The sequence below is a fragment of the Sceloporus occidentalis genome, unplaced genomic scaffold, assembly GCF_023333645.1.
Source record: "Sceloporus occidentalis isolate IW3139 unplaced genomic scaffold, rSceOcc1.0.p SCAF_182, whole genome shotgun sequence".
Taxonomy (NCBI): Eukaryota; Metazoa; Chordata; class Lepidosauria; order Squamata; family Phrynosomatidae; genus Sceloporus; species Sceloporus occidentalis.
In genome coordinates this window covers 758,196-780,114 of record NW_028317162.1, presented here as the reverse complement: position 1 = coordinate 780,114, position 21,919 = coordinate 758,196, and the positions used below count along the sequence as shown (strand labels likewise).

At 41.1% G+C, this 21,919-nt stretch overlaps 1 protein-coding gene across 1 annotated transcript; it reads left to right on the top strand.

Annotated features, from left to right (window-relative positions):
* The first annotated feature begins 18,324 nt into the window (after positions 1 to 18,324).
* Positions 18,325 to 19,443, top strand: LOC149278733 (somatostatin receptor type 2-like). Its single transcript, XM_089501787.1, has one exon. The coding sequence runs from the start codon at positions 18,325 to 18,327 to the stop codon at positions 19,441 to 19,443; it is 1,119 nt and encodes a 372-aa protein (XP_089357913.1).
* Positions 19,444 to 21,919: the final 2,476 nt, after the last annotated feature.

Here is a 21,919-nt window from a genome sequence, read left to right as displayed (position 1 = left end):
ATGCTGAACTGGGTAGTCTATGGAATGGGTGGCTTCACCGTCTCTTCTAGTTGGGTAGGAAAATGTTTTAGGGACATGGAAACAAATGTTTCCCGACCAGGCTACATTATCTCAAGCAAAATGTAGCAAGGTCTTTCCACTGCTGTTACGTGAAAGGCTAATGTTGCATTCAGGGACACTTGTCCGTAGAGGAAGATCTTGGTGGATTGGGACTGAAGTAAGAGGTGGCCACGGACCAGAATTCGTGGCTATATTCAATGTTGCGGTCCAGGCAATAGAGATAACTCTACGTACCACTAAATCCCAATATCAGCTTAAAAAAATGCTGGATTCTCTAAAGAATAATTAGCCGGCCTTCCTTATTAATATTAACATTTCTTGGAGGAAACAAGTAAAATACTAAGAATTTAGGGTGTTTTCCGCACACCCAAAAGAATTTGGAATTTAGATTTTGGTCTGTCGGAGTGCAGGAACATATTCATTACAGGTATTTCCAAGCGGAGGGTCATTCCTGGGGGGGGGGTAACCAACATGGATGAAGCCCCGAGTTTGTTATAAAAAGTCACAAAGATCAGAAATGGATCTGCGTTAAAAGTTACGTTTTACAATAGGATACATCAGGAAGACAGCCCGGCTCTTATGGTTACATGGAATTTATAACGTATGTACCAATGACGTCCATTGTGTTAATGGGATGTGATGTGTGTACAGTGTACAGGTTCTTTAGAGCTTCAGGTTTGGGTGGAAACTCTTGTTCCCACTTCACTATATGATTTACCTCCCTCCTGGGGCATTTAAATCCTACTCCCTAGGCGTCCGCACTTATGGGTGATGCAATGCTTTATATGGCACGTGGAAGCCTTTTTTTCGCTATTGATTTAAGATGTCTGTAGGTTGCCATCTCCAACATCAGAGATGTGTTTCCAACGAGGACATTAGCATTTCACGCTGGGGTGTTAAATACACGTTCCGCGACACGGGTTGTAAGTTGTTCTAGTAACCCAACATCTACTTAGCGATCCCGTGTGAATGCATTAACGCTGGTAATTTACACCTTTTATATTAAGAGAGGCGAGATCTGCACCATGCTCAAAATGTATACTCTCAGCATTTGACTTGGGGTCTTTTGTCCCTCGTTTCAAAACAAGAATAGTTCTTTTGGTATCAAGAAGTCCTCCTCCTCTCTCCAAATCTACTGAACCAGCATGGGTCCAGTACTCAGGGATCCTGAACTGAGTAGCCACCGGATAATGCGTGAAAGCCCACGGAAACCCGGACTTAGCCGAAATAGCGATGAGCGTAATGCTCCAGAGCTCCATCTGCTTCACTGATCCCAGAGTCTTTGGACATCTCCTGTACCGTATCCCGCATTCCCCCCCCAACCTTCTTAGCTCTGTCGTCCTAGTCCTAGACCAGCACCATGTTAATTAGTCCATGAAGATCTCCTTCTTAAAAAAAACAGAGAACCAAGGGCTTGTGGACCTGATGAGGTCAAATTTGGGTTAGTTTCAAATAATTTTATTATATAGCATTGCTGGGGACAAATTTAGAATTTTCCAATAGAATTGCTTGTCTTTTTTAAATATGAATTATATGATTATATTTAGCAAAAGATGCTTCTGTTCGTGGAAACCTGGATTATTTAGTGATTTATTCCTCAGGTTACAATGACTCTTATTCCATCTAGGCATTCTAGTCTAATAAGGAGTATTAATTCAGAAGATCCGCATGCTGCATTGGTTCCTCTGCCGAAATAGTTGTCTAGAGTCTGCTTAGCCTAATACCAGGGTATCACAACCTACAGAAGAATAATAGCCCTTTAGAGGTTTCCGAAATATCCTTTCATATTTTTGTTCCAGGTTCATGTCATAAACTGAGACTGAACCCAATTGGATTCCATGGAAAATATGCATTTATTTTAAGACAATGTAAAAAGAGGCACAAAGCCACTTTAATCCACCCATAAAGGATATTCCGTGCCTGAAAGGGGAACTGTCACATCTGAGATAAAACAGTAATTGATTCCAGCCCTGAAAACCATCTGTAACATGTGTTATTATAATCATTATTTAAAGTTACATGTTTTAAATTTATTTAGCGTTATATTTTCCAGGTCTGTCATCCACCAAAGGCAAAGCTTCCTCAATTTCCCATCGTTCCTCGGTGGAGATTACTTTGAATGTCACTGTCAGGCCAAGCAAGTCGGTAACCCAGATTCTGGACTATTGGGATGCAGCGCATGAGCCTTTAGCCCCAGATATTGATTACAGAGTTCTTCTGTAAGGCTATTATCACAAATACCTTGGGGGGGGGAAGCAGCAAGGCAGCAGCATACTACATACAACACAATCGGGGGTGCGCTAAAACACACAAACAGCACCCATGCGACCAGTAATCAAGACGCCCAGTGTGGTCACCTAACATGGTCACATTACATGACCCAACGGTAGTACAGAGAGCGCAATCTTCACTGATGACAGGGCTCTGCGCGAGGTTTTGAGGTGGGAGAAGGAGCCGCGCAAGATCCATTGAACATGGGAGACGGGACGAGAGGGGAAAAAGAGTGGAAGCATGTCTGTGTTCGTGTATGTATGTGTAGGTGCATAGTGTTAGGGTGTATAGTGGGGTTAGTGCATGGTATTAGAGAGTGTGTAAGTATATGGCATTAGAATACGTGTGTGCATGTGTGTTATTGTATGGTGTTAGCATAGTTGTGAGTCTATAGTGTCAGTCAGTGTTACTGTATGGTGTTAGCGTGAGAGTTACTGCATGATGTTAGCATGAATGTGTGCGTGAGGATATGACGTATTTAGTGTTAGCATGTGTGTGTGCGTGTTAGTGTCAGCAGATGGTGTTAAAGTGTAGGCATGAGCCTAGGGCAAAGAGCTGCCATAAAGCAGTTTACAGAGGATAAGAATGGCACCCAAAAATCACATGACCGTCAAAAAGGGTGACCTTTTTTTCTGCAGATATAGCGTGTTTTATGCATCAAAAAAGAACATCCTACTTTTTTTTAGTGCATTGCTTTATGTCACATTGAATAATCAAAATAATTTCTTAGCAGTCAAAATAGAAGTTCTCCTTTAACAGAAAAAGGAAACAGCTGCTGAGGTCTTCCTATGAAACGTGTGCTTTAGATGGGCCATCGTTAAATTATTACTATTAATATTCATGTATGTTTGACAGGCTAGAAGAACACACACAGAGGACTGATGAACATAAATGCTTCATTAGCACAAAGCTTCAGAACGAGTAATTGGTTTCCATAGAAATTAACATAACCCTTTTCATTAATACCATTATGTATAGTTTTATAAATTGGACATTCATAGACAAAATTATAGGAATGGTCACAAACCATTTGTCATGGGAGAAGAAGGTACCACACAAGCTTCATAGAAACAGATGGAATAAGCTGATGCCCTGGTGGAGGGAAAAAAATGTATCCTGTGATGTCAGAGGAAGGTGGCAGTGTGATGTCACAGCTCACACACACAATGCTCCAGTTCAGTCCATCAAATGTATGCACAAAGCTTGTTTTGCCAAAGGTACAATTGCCATTAGATGAGACAATCATTGGGACAGGGATCTCTATAGCTAAAGATCCCTGTCCCACTAAATAGGACAAGACAGTCGGGTTTAGAGCTGGGTTCAAATAGTGTATTGAACTCTATTACAGGGACTGGGTACGGACACCCCATCCAGTGATCTATGGGAAGCTCATACATTGTGGAACACAATGAATCTCTTGAAACAGCTTCTCCTGAATGCCCCAGGCTGTTCCAGTTTGAAATGAGACCAATCTGTCTTTCACGTTGTCTTATTGGAAATACGCAGATCGACATAAGTTCTGCCAAAAAAAAGAAAGAAAGAAAGCCAACTGAAGAGGAAGGATCTTCTTTCATCTGAATTTGTAAAGTACACGTGATTCAAAGCAATCATAGGAGTATTAGACCAAAGCATAGTTCCTAAATACCCCTATGGTGGAGGAAGAACTGCTCTTTTGGACCAGATCCTTCTTGTCCACATTCCTGCCCCCGACAAGCGATGGTATGAGAGTGTTTGTGACATAGCTGCAAACACAACTCGATGACACAATAATATGTGTTAATAAAGTAGTTGGACGGCTTTTGTTTCAGGAGTGGTTTAGGAGTGAATTTAAATTTCTTCTTCAATACATATATATAAGAAAATCATGAGTGAGGCTGGGAGAGGTGGCGTAGAGGTAACTGACGGTTGATAGTCGTCCCTGAAGAAGTGGGTTTTAAGGGATTTCTTGTAAGACGGGAGACAAGGGGAGAGCGTGTGGGGTGGAAGTCAAAGCAGAACACAGATGAAGATCATTAGATGAGTGCAGGGACTGAGTAGGTGGGTATTTGGACATAAGTGAGAAGATGTAGGTAGGAGAACTACTATGAAGAGCTTTGTAGGTAAGAATCAGGATTTCAAATTGAATCCCCAAATGTGCAGAGGTCATGACACATACACAATCGAGTCCGGGATGGTTGTCACATCACAATTCCACTAGTGTGGAGTGGAGCTGCAGTGATGTCATACATGGACAGGCGTTGGAACAGTTCACACACTTGGAATCTCAAGAGCGAACGAAGACGAAGAACGGGTGATACAAAGTATCAAGGGAAAAAACTTGTTACCGGCCATCATACTGTACGTATGATTCTATGTTTGGGAGATGAGACTGTCCGTGACGCTTGCATAATAAAGTCTCCTTTGGCTGAAAAGATGTGACAGTGCTGAGCGTGGAATAATTGATTTATTAAACATGAAGCCATTGTTTTCAAAGCTCTGGAAGAGTGACAGCTTTCTCATCAAAGCCTCTCATCCAGCAAAATATGCTCCTTTTAAATCACCTTACCTCTTTATCCGCCTCAATCACTGGCAAGCCTCTGGTTCTTATTTTGTGGATAAATATTAATCTCGTCTTCTGAGATGAAAGGCATCGCCAGTGAATGGTGTGAATCTTTAAGCCTCGTTCATGCCTTGAAATAAATGTTCTTACAAATTTAGATTTGCACCAATCCGAAGGATGTGGATTATAAAAGTGTAGCTTAACTAGTTGGCCAAAGGGTATCTAAGGAGAAACATAGACCCAAAGGGGGTTATAAATTTAGATATTTCTGTCCAAAAAATGTTAGAAACCAAATAACCATCAACAGTTATGTTATCGACTTGAAATTAAACCTACCCTGTCTTAGATACAGATTGGTAAAGGAATCTGCATAGAAATGGCTACTGGATATAAGAGTTGTCCATTATATCTCTTCTCCTTTGTGGACATCCGAGCGTTCAGGGCATCCATCAAAGTTGCACCGGGACAGGGCAAATCAGCCTGCTCTACATAAGCATTTGTACATGCGCAGCAGGTTGCTTTATCGTGATATGATATGATATAGAAGTAGGACACCAGAAGTGAAGTCAGGATGGGGCCCCAAATCGGGACAGTCCCACCAGTCCGTAGGAGGATCATATATGGTCTTCTCGAACGAGTTCAGAAAAATGAAAGGGTCCCCAGGTATGATTCTTGGTTCTTCAGCACTGTACCTTCTCGTATACTAATGATAACTCTCGGTTTAATCCAACTGACACCGGCATCTATCTTGGAATTTTGTCTTCAGCAATTCATTGATCCAAAATCAGGACCAAACCCCTTATTCTGCGTGCGGGCAGGTGGTCCCGCTGACATCGTGGTCAGTCCTGTGTGCAGGGAAGTGAGCAAGGAGTGCTCGCCACCCTAACGACCTGGAGTTTCTCCATGATGACCCAGAGACATGGAGAAGCGACGCTTTACCTGAAGAGTTCCCAGGTATGGCCGTGATCTAAAACATATGCCTCCTCAATCTAAGACAAGACCAGCGACTGATTAAGATTTGAGTCTTCACAGCGGGAAAAATGGCCAGACTAGATGGGGCCGATCTGCCGGCAAATTCTATGTTGATGTCACCATATGCAAATGAAGTGCCCAATAATCTGCATATGGCACCACATGAAGATTTCACAGCCCTCTCTGGTGGCCAACGAGTCAAACCAACCTCGCGGTTTAATTGGAATTGTCTAATAGCTGGCGGGAATGGCAATTTGTCTGCAGCAAACTATCGGCGAGCCGTAGCCCTCGTAGACTTTATAGATGCCCTCTAAGGATTTACTTATTTGTTAAGGCAAATGTTGCATATTAAGGGTATACACAGGAGACTCCGTGCCGCAGCAAAGACGCAGACAGCGCAGGAGCGCATGGATTCACTGCATAATAAAGCCCCCGGCTGATAGAATTCCTCGGCTGCGGCATTACTTATATAAAGCGATATGCAAATGATTTCCAAACCGACATAGCTATAAAGGTTGACTCATTTAGAAAGCCAAGTCTAAAAATCTTCATTAACCAAAACTCACTTTGATGAAAATGGATGAGGATTGTGTTAAAATTCTTTTTTTTTTTTTTCACCCCGATCAAATCCGATACTGTTGTATTATTTATGTAAAGTTAGTACATTGGATATTTTCATCAGAAGGCGTCATTAAATGTTGCACTTAAAATTAAAGCAAAACCTGTTTTTCATAATTATATTTTGATTGGAATTTTCATTATTTCCTGAGAGCTAAAGTGCACATTGAGAAATGCAAATAAGAGACCTCCGAGGTACCGTCACATGTTTTCCTTCGACTAAATATCCAGAACTAGTCCTAGAATATGCTTTGTGGCCCCCGGGCCCCATATACTGATCTTTGCAGTATGGAAGTGTAACGGTTAATTTATTTATTTTATTTGTAGATAAAAAAAATTTAAAAAAACGACGGGTTTTTCGGTAAAATCTGCAAAAACAGAAGCTGCCGAGTAACCTGCATTATGCATCATGTTGCTTAGTAACACGTTCGGTTGTTAGAACGGGATATTGCGGAGGGGCGCAGCATATATAATAGCACAAAGTGGCCAGGTGCGCAGGGAAGACGGTCACAATGCACGCAGGGGATTAAGCAAATTTTACTAATGGATTTCCCCGGGCAACCACTCGAGTGGATTTGGCCAATAAGACCGGTGAGATCAGAAGATGAAAGAAAAAGAAATAATTGCGCTGAAAAGAAAAGAATGAAAATAATATCAAATACAACAAAATGACAAATCTCAATATATATATATAAATATATATATATATAAATATATATATATTATTAGTATTTTTACATACATATTTTTATATATATATATATATATATATATATATAAATATATACACATAGATATATAGATTTTATATATATGGTCATTATAGATGTAATGGCCAAATAAAATAATATAAAATAATACAAAATACTAATATATATATATTTATTTATATATACAGTATATAGATGAACACAAATCAGGATGATATATATATATATATATATATATATATATATATATATATATATATTGCGATGAAACAGTCCTTGTTCACCATGGGAAGTACGCCATGATGTCATATTAGAGAATTCCGCATCATTAGGCTCAGCAGAGGACCACAAGGGGAATCCTGATGGAGATTTGGATAGAAGGGATGAAAATAGGTTAAGAGGATAAAAAAGAGCAAGGGAAACAATTAATGAGGAAGCAGAGGGCAAAGGGTGATGGAGAAGAGATGGTAACTTGGGATAGGGGTTATAAGGGGGGAAAGAAATAGGGGTTTGGGGGGAAATGCAGGGAAATTGGTAAATCATGTAGAGGGAAAGGGGTTTCCAGGGCATGGGAAGAAAAGAAAAAGAAGAAGAGAGGAAGGGAGAAAAGAAAGACCACATATTTATGTATGTATGTATGTATGTAAAAGATCTGCATGCTGCTATGGCAATATAGTCTTTCAACCTATTAGACATACAGGCTAGAATTAGAAGAATCCACAGAAAACAGCAATGGGGCAAAAATGATTTCTGGGCAGGGTCTGTATAGGGATGACCCTTAACTTATAGACATCATCTTTAAAGCCTCTACTACCCCGCCGTAACAATCCACAGAGAGAAAAAAAATCTCAACTAAAATAACAAAAATAAAAAAGCATTTTATTCCGAACTAATTGTGAACGTGGCAGAGCAGCGCACGATGTAGCGTTTGAATTAATGTAAATGCATGGATTTAAATAGCCTCTTAATAGCTGCATTTCTGGTCCGGGGCTGATTGTCAGTTGATTGTCTCAGGAATCACTCACGCTAAAAAGGCGCTTAACAGGAGAGCGTTCATTTCGCTGAAAGCGAAGCACTCTGCCAATTGTTAACTTAATAAGCTCGCTGCAAGACAACAGGAGACATTCACAACACTTAAAGGGCTAAAACACCTAAACTGAGCGTTCGACGTGTTATAGCAGAATTCTAAACGCTATCCCTCAGTTAAGAAACCGTTTAGATGATCGGGACCCTTTAATTCCGTCTAAAGGATGGGGGCTTAGTCCATGGACCGTGGATAGGAAGTGGTTAAGTTCTTTTTTCAGCAGAAGTCCTGGTTAGGATATTAAATGTCAGGCTGATCAGCTGTGCTCGGCGCACATTCGGGATTCAGTGTCAGGGTAAAATGCAACATGGAATAATTCCGTTCCCTATGAATTTAACATAGAATCTGGCAGGCGGCTCGGAAACGCAGATCCTGTTTATTCACAGATCCCTCAAGGCCAGTAATCCGCGCTTGGAGGTTATCGCACGGCTCTTTAATACGTGGAACTGACAGGCCATTAATAAACACGATACATTTATTATCCCTGCATCTTATTATAAGTGGCGGAGCAACGACTTGCTTCTTTTGGGGGGCTTTAATGCTAGTACGGGACTGATCTGGCCCACTAATTAAAATAAAAAAGGCCACTGCCCCAACGCTGCCCAAAAAATAAAGAATTTCCACCATTGGATTTTGATGTAGCGACTTCTGAGGTCATGCATATGACATCATACTCACACAATGCTGCATTACATCAAACTTCTTACGGGAACCAACGACGATCATTGACTATTATACCTCAAGGAGGCTAAAATCTGTGGCAAAGGGTGGCCAGCATTATCTACAGTATGTTCTCTCCCTTAACGGGGAGGAATAATCGTGCAGATGCCCAGTGTACCAGATGGCCATAGTGGGTATTATTAGTAGCCAAGCGTTTAGGTAAAAGTTACAAAGTGATTTTAACCTTCGTGTACATTGGATTAATAGATTTTAATTTTAATAGCATAATAAATTAGAAAAAAAAGGATCTAAACATAAATTAATTACCAAAAAGTATCTTATTACATAAAATTAATTTTTAAAAAAAGTCTAAAAAATCCTGAATGAGTTAAATCTGTGTATCAGAGTTACTTCTGTTACATGTAGGATAAAGAAAATAAATAATAAATAAATGAAAAATAAATAAATAAATTTTTTTTTAAAAAATTACAAAATAAGAAATATAATTATTACTGCTCATGATGCTTATAATTATTAATGGAAACATTGCCGCAGAGTGTTTTTTCTAAAATGTTACTCTGTGATTGCCGTGTGCAAAGGATTCTGGGTAATGCCCTACAAACTTCAAACCACAACATTAAAAAGTCTTCCGAAAATCTAACGAAAGTCGCAAACCTCTCTCCCAAATTCCTGTGATTCTTTTTCCGTCACGTCTGCCGTCTCTGATATGCGACAATAGAAGAGATTTCTCTTTCTTTGATAAGTCTCTTAAGAATTTGTTATTATTTTCTTTTTATTCTGAAACCAAACTACATTTCTTATGTAATCTAAAGACTTTGCGCCAAACTCTAAAAGTCGAAAGGAGTTGTACTGTTGTCTTTGTGCAACTTTTCTACATTTTTGCTTAAAGTTAGTTCAAACCCCATCCAGTATGTTATATTTACCACGTTACCCACTGCCGAGATACACTACCACTGATATTCTGGGGTATTCTTTTATTTTGGGGTGGTATTTCGCCCCCTCTACTTCTTGATTGAATTAATGAAGGGGTGGGGTTAGCCATGTGTGGGGCAGGGCTAGATAGCCCCAAACAGCCTTAAGTAGCTGAGGAATAGGAGGAGTAGTGGGAGGGAAGTGGGCATGACCAAACCCCGCTGCTCCCCTGCCTGGAGAAAGATGAGACTGACCCGGAGACCCAGGGAAGTAGTGCTCCACCTGGAGACTCCGGGTCAAACCTAGAGAGTTCACTTGTAAGGGAATGACTTAAAACACACCTTCCAAGTGTCCTTCCTTTGGGTCCAAGTTGCCTCTCTTTCCTCCCCTGATGACCCTCTTTTCTAGGAGATCATAATGTTTGCTGAGTATGAAATCAGATATCCCTTATTAGTGAAGGCTGTACATGTTTAATGACTTATTTTTCCCCCCATATAATTATATCTTGTATATTGGCTTGATAAGCCACGCATGGGCCAATATTTGAACTGGAATCTGTGTCCTTCGTGAGAAAATCTCAAACCCTCTTTTGTTTGAAAATTTTACCAAGAATTATCAATAATGGTAAATTTAAAAAAAAAACAAAGCAGATATTTAAAATAGAGGATAATCACAAGGCTTTCAACAGATCAATTATCTACGATCTAAAAATCATAACATGTAACCAAGTTCTAAATGCAAAGTAAATAGAAGAATGGGAAAACCAGTAATTATGAAATTATACTTAATTATCTAGGGGTGAAAGACAAATCCATCATAACGGGAGGTCTCGTACGTTTCTCGATGTCGAATGAGTGAGGAACAATTTGTAGAGCGCCAACATTTTACAAAAGGGCTTGTTGAGTAGACAGCACGGTAATGATAGCTACAAGTCGAAAGAAGGTCCTGCTCCATGGCTTACAATCAAGATGGGGAAATGGTGAGGGAGAAGGTGCAGAGTGGGCCACTTATAATGGACAATACGAAATTATTGGTAATGTAGTCTTGGCTTAAAAAAGGAGAATGCGTTAGGTGCTAGTTAAGTGAATTTAAGTAAGTAAGGGCTTGAGGGACTCTTTGAAACTTAGAGGGAGGAAGACAACCACAATGACCAGAAACCTTCTTGAGGATAGAATGTTGATGGCCTCTGTGTGTTAACGGCAAGATTAGAACTTTGATTATCCAAGGAATGAGTAAGTAAAGGTATGAGCGAGGAATGATGTGTTTTAAGGATGAGGCCAGTAGCAGTATTTAGGGTAGACTAAATCAGAGAGTAAGTTAAGAAACAGGAACGCTACAAGTCCGGGAAGAAGGTTAGAAGGTTCTAACCCCACCTCTTGGAATGCTTAATATGTAGACAATCAAAGGCCTCTTAAGTGTAGCTTTGGGATCTGAGTTACAGAAAGGGATATCATAAGAAGCCATAATATAATCAGGATAGAGCATCATCATGTTCCCAACCCATCATATTAAAATTACAAGGTCTATCACACTGACATGATCTATGAAATAGACCTACTGAACCACTTGCAGCTGGACGAATAATACTGTTAAAGGGCCCCAAGTTCTGACTGTTTCATTAATGGCGGAAAAGACTGTGGAGAATGAACCTGAAGGATTGATGCTATGGGCCAAAAACAACAATAATGCAGGACGTGTTCCAAGAACGAAGGAGCAGGATGTTTTATTTAGCTGCAGGCAATGAAGCAGTCTGGTACTTCTTCAGCCTCACCCACTCTCTTCAGAACACCCACTCAGACATCTGCTAAGAGAAAGACCAACGGACCCTGCCGCTAAGCCATTCTCCGGGTCTGAAAGGAAAAAAAGCTGGGCCATTTACTGAGAAATCAGCGCGTTCTTTATAATCTTCACCACTCTTCTAAAAACTGTCATGTAATGTAGACAATTACTGAAACCTTTACTTACACGCATTTGTTAATCCCAGTGTCGGTATGCTCAGATCATTAATTCAGAGTAGAATATGAAGGAGTTGTCCGTATTCCCAGGGCTAGTGTATTTCACATATTACCAGTATGCCTTCATTAAGCCAATTTTATTATTGTTATACAATTTTGAATAATTCATTTTAAAGATCTACTTCATAATTTTAGGATTGGCCATGCTTAAAAATGTTTGTTTTTCACATTGCCAGACGTTTAGAACTTTACAACAAACTTGCTGTTTTTGACTATGACCCATTGTGTCTCCAGTCAACTGCCCAAGAGTCCAATAAGCCCCCCAAAGACAACACGATATTACAAGTGGTCAAATGGCTGGTGTTTGGGATGGGGGGCGGCGAGAGCCATTCTTACTTTCCTCTAGAGCTAAATGTAACTTTTCTGAAAGCTAACTTTTGCTGCCAAGTTTTTAGGTAACATATAATACCTTTATTTAAATTTTCATCTATTGTAGAACCTTCTTCGTTGGTCCCGTGAAATATCCTTAGCTGTTTGAGGGTTTTTTTTTTATACTAAAGCTGTGTGACTCCTCGCTAAACAGTTTGCCCTTCCAGGCTGCGTGATTTCCACGTCTGTGTCTGTAATCCGCCAGCTCGGTGGAAAATGAAAAGGGACTGAAATCCAGAGAGAGTCGCCTCTCTGCGAAAAATCCAAAGTGCCAGATATGATTTAACATCTGCAATTCAGAGGATTATCTCTGTGAGCAAACACAGAGCAGAAGAGCTCATCCACAGCACAGGCTGATCCCAACCAAAGTATGTAGGACGGAGTCTCCTATTAACCGTAGGTTTCCAGGTGGGTTTAACCCTTGCCAAAAGCAGGCAACCACCAGCACTCTATCTGCTGTGGTCAGGGCTACCATCATGCATGATATTCCTCAAGAGAAGAACTTGGAAGTTGGTCCCCACATTGGCATGGCCAAGCTTGACTTGCCATTGACTCCTGCTTAATGCTATGAAAATCCTTCTCCTTCATCCCTACGATCAGGTTACCGACCCCAAGCCTTTGTCCTACCAAGCACTACATATGTTATATGCCATTACTTTAAAAACATTCTCCTTTTTGAGATGGTTTTATCTAATCCTTGAGGCGAGTTCTCCTGGAAGTGAATATTGTAGGACAAATGTCACAATGGCATAATGTCTGCCATTGTGCTATGTGTTACCTCTGTTAATCCTTTACGGTTTCCTGTCTAAGCCAACTCCATTTTCCATTTGACGTGGCTATATAAACCACGTCAAGTCCCAATAAAGTGTTCTTTTGCATCCTGACTTGTGTGCCATGTTGTGACTGGTGGTAGAGTACTTTGGGAGACCCTTTTTCCCCAGAGCATCACCTTCACTCTGAGAACCATACCCACCGATCTGGTTGCCGGCTTTCGCTACGAGGAAGACGTCAATGATTGGTTATCCAACCATATACAGATATGTATATGAAAATATGTGGTATTAAGAAATAAAAAAAACAACAGTATATGTGATTCCCAGAATCTCTTCTGAGATTCTTTGACATTTGTGCCAATTTGGCTCACCTTATCTGGTCTCCAATGGAGATTCAGCTCTCCAGATGGACTTGCTTCTAGAATTACCACCTCGGGGAAAATATAACCTCTGGTTTTAGGGAAACAGATAGGTTATTTGGATTTATTAGCCCCAGTGGGCCAAAATAATTGGACAGACCGGACTGTTAGGGAGACCTCATCAATGACCTTCAATGAACATCTTGATAATTTTACCTATGATGTAGTTTAAGGTGTCACCAGATTTCGAAACAAACGTTAAAACTCCTATTTAAAAAAAAAGACACACTTGTTTGGGCTGAGTAAGGACCCGTGACATAAAGGCCAAGAAAAATAGATATTATACAGAAGGAGGCAGGCTTTCCTTATAGACAGGTTGATTTACGGAAAGCTTGTAATGAAATTGTATCCTGGCTGCTTGTTAAAATGTTTTTATCAAAAAAAAAAATATTGGCCAGTCAACAATGGCCATTGCAGAGACCAAAACTATAAGTTGACGTTACCACCGTCCCTTACGATTAATAAGGTTGTGTAGATATATATATATATATAGAGAGAGACAGACACATGCAACAAAAGTGATTGCTGGCTGTGGTGATGCTGGAATGAGTTTCGGAGCCTTAGAAAAAAGAAAGGCTGTTCCCAATGTCTTTGGCGATGATCTTTTTGCTTTGAGCTCCATCTGTGTGTGAAAAGAAGTAATTCCATGAGTCCTCCTCTCTCTCACTCCTGGATCCAGCATCAGATGCAACCAGAGACTCCAACTGAGCGCACACAATCAGAGGGAGCTGCATATACACCGCATAGGAGACCCTCTATACTGGGCAGGGGGCAAGAGGGTATTTAAACACATATACACTTTGGACATGCCTGAGGGATACAAGCCAAGGAGATAGCTTTCTACAACCTAGCACAGACACCTGCTCCTTTTCACTAGGACTTCTACAGGTGACAAACTTCACTTTCGCGAGTTGAACTTGCAGAAGAAGAGACCGTGGATTCTCACGCATTAAATAATCCACTTTATGGAGGTAAGTGTGCGTTTCGTGAGGCTCAGCGACTGAATATCAGGGGTGGGGAGGGCAAGCAGTCTACTGACAAGCCGTGACATCTGATGGGTTAGCAACCCAAGGCTGGTCCTTATTTTCCCATTGATGTTTTCTTTTAAATCTTTGCGTGGCAGAACATGGAAAAAAAATCCTCTAGCCATTAAGGGTTAAATCACACTCTGACTCAGGACACAGATATATATATCCTCAGTAAGGATCGGTTGTCACACTATATCTCTCTTCTCTAGATAGATAGACAGACAGACTGATTGATTGATAGATTGATAAATAGAATTGATTGGGTGGTAGATCAGGAAAAATCAATTCTGTCTTCCTATATCTCCCCTTCTCTTTCTAGGTCTCCCCTCTCTCTCTCTCGCTCAATCTTTTTCTTTCTCTCTATCTCTCCCCCTCTTCTTCTCACTCTCTGTATCTCTCTCCCTCATTTTGTATCTCTCTTCCACTCTCTCTCTCTTTCCATCTGTCACTTTCCATCTCTCTCTCCCCTCTCCCTTTCATCTCTCTCTCTCTCTCTCCCTCTCTCTCTCTCTCTCTCGTCCTCTCTCTAGTTTGCTGTTACTTGTTTCTGCTGGTTGTTTGCTCATCTTAAAAGTAAATTGCAACTTCACACTAATCTTATCGGTGACTTTAATGACGAGCGGGGAGCTGTGTTCTGCTGTTATTACATCTGAATGATTTTCTGGAAGAGCTAAAAGGCAGAGAGAGAGAGAGAGGAGAAGGGTGATTTTTAGCTCCAGGGCTCAAGGAGCAGGCAGCGCATGTGTGTGCAATACGTCTTCTTTACAGGGAGCAAAATGGAGCAACGCGTCGGAGGGATGCATTATTTATTAGTTAATATCTTGTGCTGGAGAAAACGGACGCGCGATAGGAATTACATATAGATACATATAATATATAGTGATATTGGTTGAAGATCCGGTGTTTTTCAACATGGATATCTTCCCATAGACTCAAGGTAGTATAAATGCGCAAATCTGCCCCAAAGAATTTATAATCTGGAAGATAACCATCAAGCCATTGCTTACTGGTGTTCTTCACAATTAAGTAGAATTTCACAGTTTTTTTTCCATAAACTATGTTGCGACGGCTTAAAGGGGTGAACTTAATATGGTCGGGATTATAAAAATGAACCATGGACTATGGAGGGCCATCTTAGACCATTTTGGGAGGAGAAGCTTGCGTTGGTCTCACACATCAAGGTGTTGGTTAAATTAGGGGAACCTGTGACCCCTGTGAGTTTATCCCAAGAGCAATTCTCGAAACCGCTCTACAGTCTCCCGAAACACTCTAGGTGTCCAATGCCAGTTCTTCTTCCAAGAGGAACCCTATTCAGTCTGTCGAGATTACATTTTTTATCTCGCTGGCACTCCAACCTTAGTCAATTCAGCCAGAACATTTAAGTAGATATAAAATTTAATGTGTGTGACCTTTAAGCGCGATCCTTCTTATCATCTGTCTAGCAGACGACGTTACCGGATGACACTCGGTGGGGCTATAGACCATGGTACAGGTAGCAACGATTTCCGCACCTGATGATTGCCTGAGGATAAATATTTAGATACTGATTGGAAGAGGCAGCTATTTAATATATTTTTACCCATAATGAAACGATACCGCGACATCAGATAGGAACAGTTTATTGTCATATTTAACTGAGGCCACCACGGACAATCGGCCGGTACTGCGAATTAGGAAAAGGCAGTAACCTGCTGCTTAACGCCTTCTCTGCCAGAAATCGGCTGAAATGAATTTCATGATCAGAGGTTAAAAATAGGGCAATAAGGCAGCTGAGGTCAGGAGCGCGGCTAAAAGCCATATTGGGGCCTCCTCGCTGGCAGGCAAGTATCCGGGACGCAGCTGTGGGTCCCAACGGCTTGTGCCGGGAACGGGTTTGGACTGGAAATCCAAATTCATAGTGGAACAGGCACAAACTGTGTTAACCCTTTCAGCAAAAGAAGGGTGACCAATGCATGGATGCATGCTGGCTGCTTCTACCATCACTCTGGTGGCCAACCAACCATTACTGTCTGGCTGAGTGTGGTAAGAGTCGTAGCCCAGCAAGTGTAACTTGCTGCCATACCCTGCATTATATAGATTTTGGAATCCCTTATCACAAATAGGAATGTTCTGAAATGTCAGAATTGTTACCCGCCGGAGCGAGGCAGCCATACGAAATCAATATTCTTTTTAGCCAGCCGCAGATAACTGATTGCTTGCTCCCTGTGTCAGAATTTGGCTGCTTAATGGATGCCAAACCACTAGGAATATACTAATCTTGGCATCAACGTAATGGATTGCAGAGCACAGGGAGTATGATATTTATCGACCCTTGTGGTTATACGGAGCAATACGTTGAATCATAAGCAGTACCCGACTCGAGAAGGGAAATCCCAGAAAGTCGGCACACATCAGCAGTGAGACTGCAAAGATCGAGACAGTTATATGGAGAGATAACACAGAGACATAGGAAGAGATTTACCGAGGAGCCACCGAGATGCCTTGTGGCACACGGTGAACTACAGGCGACATTGGGCTCAGTGAAATGACCGTCTAAACCTTAATTGCTTTGAACGGAAGAGAAAGATCAATGGCTTGCGATTGAGGGACCTGTCTGAGAACAGATCCTATGGGCTAGGACGAAGTTAGCGGAGCATCTGCACTTAAACGGTTAACTGGGGGCTCGTAGAAAAATAGCGCACGTAAAACTGAAACATTTCCAAATCTAGAGATTCGTAGACAGGTCTAAACTCCGTTAGCTTGCCGTGAGAAGGTCAAACGCAGGCACATTAACCCTTTCGTTATCAGATGAATGCAATGGAATAGCCAATAGTGTAGTTTATGTATCTAGATTTTTTTTTTTTAATAATACCAAAATATTAGCAGTAATAATGATGATAACTATTGATGCATTTAGAATGGTAAGGAATTATTTCTGAATACATAAAAAAAGTTAAAATTCAAGAGAAAAAATAAATAATAATAAATAAATAAAAATAATAAATAAATAATGTCAGTAAGTAAACCACAATATGTAAACGAGACAGAATTGCTGGGGGTGTTTTTTAAAACCTTTTTGTGTTACAATATATATATTTTTAACACCTCCCAACATTAATTTCTGGGGAGTTTGCCAGCAGCTTGCTACCATGTAAAGTACAAGATGCTTCTGCAAATGAAATTGGAGTTCTGGCATGACGCCCTGGCAAGTGAATCTTCAGAATTGGCGAAAGCCCAGAAGAGGTTATATAAGAGGTCTTCTAAGAATAATAGAGGGTGTTACCCTACATTGGTTTTCGAATGCCCCCCCAAAAGGTTTAAGAAAGCTGCTTTCTCAGGTCAACTGACTCCGATAGATAGGAGGTCATCTTAAGGTATCTCTCGGCTATCCTAAGCATTAAAGTGCATAGGACGGTGGAGTGTCCCTTTAACTAGACCCTCTCTACTGTTTGTAGAGGATCAGGAGCCAAACACTATATAACAAGTAATGCTATAATGTGTTATATATAATACATAAGGATGCAGAGTAATTCTGTGAGATTGGAGAAATGTATTTCATCTTTTCTTTGTGATAGACCGCCATCATTTCTTCCTCAGTACGCTGTCAGTGCTAGAGCCTGGGCAAACCCTTGCATTGTACCTAGAAATCTGGAAATAGCAATATTTAAGACACCAAAGGAGCCCAAAGGGGTCTAAAGCTAAATCTGAAGCATTGTAATAGGCAGACCCTGGGCATGGTGGGTTAGTTAAAGTGTTTAGATCCATAGTTGGATGTTCAATTCCACAAATTGTTTCATGTTTTCATTTTGTTTTTATTTAGGTTTAACAAGCGCCACAAACCTACCATGAGTAAAGTCCACGCCTGATCCGCCAAGTCAGTGATAGGATACCAAGATGGAGCAGGATGGCTCAGAGCTCCCCAATATCACAGGGTTCTGGTCTTCTTCTCTACCCCAGTTTGACAACTTCTCCTTGGAGACCTCCACGAATGCATCTGGAAATGTCACCATGCCATTTTACGACATGACAAGCAACGCCGTCCTCACCTTCATTTACTTTGTGGTGTGTATAGTTGGACTCTGTGGCAATACTTTAGTCATCTACGTCATTCTTCGTTACGCCAAAATGAAGACGATCACCAATATCTACATCCTTAATCTGGCTATAGCCGACGAGCTGTTCATGCTTGGTTTGCCTTTTTTGGCCATGCAAGTGGCCCTTGTCCACTGGCCATTTGGCAAAGTCATTTGCAGAATTGTAATGACTGTAGATGGACTCAACCAATTCACTAGCATCTTCTGCTTGACGGTCATGAGCATTGACAGGTATCTGGCTGTGGTTCATCCCATCCGGTCGGCTAAATGGAGGAGGCCGCGAACAGCTAAAATAGTCAATGCCGCTGTGTGGACCCTATCTCTTTTGGTTATTATGCCTATTATGAATTACGCTGGAGTGCAAAGTCACCATGGAATAAGCAGCTGTACCATCATTTGGCCAGGAAAATCTCATTTCTGGTACACCGGTTTTATAATCTACGCCTTTATTTTGGGATTTCTTGTTCCTCTTAGCATCATATGCCTCTGCTATCTCTTCATCATCATCAAAGTAAAGTCCTCGGGGATAAGAGTTGGTTCATCCAAAAGGAAGAGGTCAGAAAAGAAGGTCACCAGAATGGTGTCAATAGTGGTAGCAGTCTTCATCTTCTGCTGGCTTCCCTTCTACATCTTCAACGTCTCATCTGTATCGCTCTCGATTGTTCCAAACCCAAGTATCAAGGCTATATGGGACTTTGTGGTGGTTCTGACCTATGCCAACAGTTGTGCCAACCCCATCCTCTACGCCTTCCTTTCTGATAACTTTAAGAAGAGCTTTCAGAATGTCCTGTGCTTGTCCAAAGTGAGTGGCATGGATGAAGGGGACAGGAGTGACAGCAAGCAAGACAAATCCAGATTAAACGAAACCACAGAAACTCAACGCACACTACTTAATGGTGATCTCCAAACAACCATCTGAGGATACACATAGTGCAAGTGGCATACAACCACCAAATGTTCATCTGAGCTATTGGGGATATTTAAATTGTATAGACTTGTAGCTGATGATGTGTCAATCTAGTGTTTGGAGGATCAGTTCGAAGGCTTCACTGCCAGACCTCTACAGGATCTACACAGGCTTTGGACATAACAGCCAGCCTCTTCCTCATCAAAAGTTCCTATACCTTCTAAAAGAATAAATATGGTAACCGCGGCATCCTCTTTATGGATGCTAGTAGTGTAAAGGCGTTCTACAACATCCCGGGATACAATGATGGCTCCAGATAAAGAGCAAAAGTGCAATATCAAATCTCACTGTGCCCATATCTGCAATTTTTCCCTACCCCGAACTGTCACATCAAAGAACCCAAAGGAATCTCTGAACTGACCCTGTCCAGTGCCAATATCCTGAATTTTATTGCTAACAATGGAAGCTGCCATACTGAATGGACAATCATATATCAAAAAGAACCTAAACAAAGCACTTGTACAGTCTAAATCTGAATCGGCTGTCTCGAGGCAGGAGTGAGTCTAATTTTGGCCACAGTGTCTTCGGGGTTGCTACCACTGTGGTCTTCAGAGGAAAACAACATTAATGTTGACTTACAGTCACAAACTAATCATACCTAGAAAGAAACAAGGGTTGAACAGATGGGCTGTATATTTTTGAAAGATTTTTTTCAAGAACACAGATTAACAAATTCATGAGTGATGTTGTTTGAATAGTAACTTTTTTTAGATTTCTATAATGTACCGGTATTAGCTTCGGGATAGTGGAAGAGTCTGTATCTGAATGTCAGGGTTCTATACTAGAACATTATGCTGCTAGTAGGAGATAAAAAAAGAATATTTACCCTATTTCCATCTTGCAAATGAAAATGCCCCAAAAGCCTCATATACATCAGCAACAAAACACAAGATGGGTTATTTTTGCTAATATATATTTATCAAGAATATTTATTTATCTATCAAAGTGTGGGAAGATGCTTGGCAGTTACACTGAAGAGATAATGTGGTTTATATCCTAAATAATTTTGGTGGAAAAATATTAATAGTAAAGAATGTTTTTTGTGGTGTCAGGGTAGTGGTAACATTGTTATCAAGATTCTACAATAGATGAAAAACTTGATGACCCTGTAAAGAGGACCTGTGCATGCTTCTAATAGAGCCTATATCTGCCAGGTTTGTAAAATTAGAGACTCTTTCGTTGCCGGCGACATGGTAGAAGTCAACAATCTTTAATAGGATTGCATACTTTTCCAAGTATCTTGACCCTCTGGTGTCTTAATTCACCTGCGCACTAAATGATAAAGGCGCATGTTCCGTATGAGTATGCGCAGATGGTCAATCACTAGTCAGAACAGTACGCACTAGGGAGGTCCACCTCCCTCAGGTTCCTCCCAGAATCTCCTCTCTTCATTCTGGAAGGTAGGTAGTAGAGCCACCAGTGTTCTAAATCGGAATCCTGGGTCCAGCCAAAAGACGTTAGTCACACCTCACTGGTGGTTATCCATAGAGAAATACAAAGTCTTGTCCCCCATAACATCAGAATAGAATGTTCCTGCTAAGCAGACCCTAAATTCCATTGGTCATCAGGCTTGGACTGGCCAACTGGAACAGCGGGCAAATGGCCAGTGGGATGGTGGCCGACAGAGCCACACACTTACCCGATCTGTTGCTCCAGACGCATATCACTTGCTGGAACGTGTGGCCAATGACTGGGCATAAAAACACAGCGTGCCGATGCACCGATACAGCTGTCGGCCGCGCATACACCATCACATTGGCATTCCAGCTAATGTAAATTGGTTAAGCATCATGGGCTTTGTAGTCCTCAAAAAGCTAGAATGCTATAGGTCTATTCACTCTGTTGGCCACCAACCATCTGTTGCCAAAAGTGTCTTTGACATAATCATATACAATAAATGATGCTCTAGGCTGGACAACCACAAAGTGTGTATTATTGGCATCTCCGGCAGGTTTCGGCTGGTCAAGCTCATGACCCATAGCCATGGAATAACCTCCGATTTTGGTAAAAGTGCTGTTTTTTTTTTTACAGAGAAGTGAACATTTTGCACCAACCATTTGATTTGACTGACTTCGCCAAAGCGTAGGTGGTGATGCACCTGGGGAAAGTGCCTACGTACATCAGCCCATCGCAGGATCACGCTGGAACACGCTCTCGCTACACAAGCCTTTTTTTCTGGTTACGGAGTCGGACTTTGGACACCTGGCTTATTCTACGCAGAAGGGCAACTATACTGAAAATTCTGTACAATTCTGATTATTTCGAACAGTAATGTTCTGGTCAACGCACAGATATGAATGAATCATGGACTAACTTCTCACACGTGTCTGAGAGGTCACAATTAGGGCCGGATTTAAAAATAGGCACACCTAGGCACAAATTATGGAGGAGGTGCACCTCTCCAAAGGAATAAATAAATATATTTATT

What these genes read in the sequence shown, in the direction of transcription:
- LOC149278733 (XM_089501787.1), top strand. Translation starts at nt 18,325, where the DNA reads ATGGAGCAGGATGGCTCAGAGCTCCCCAATATCACAGGGTTCTGGTCT.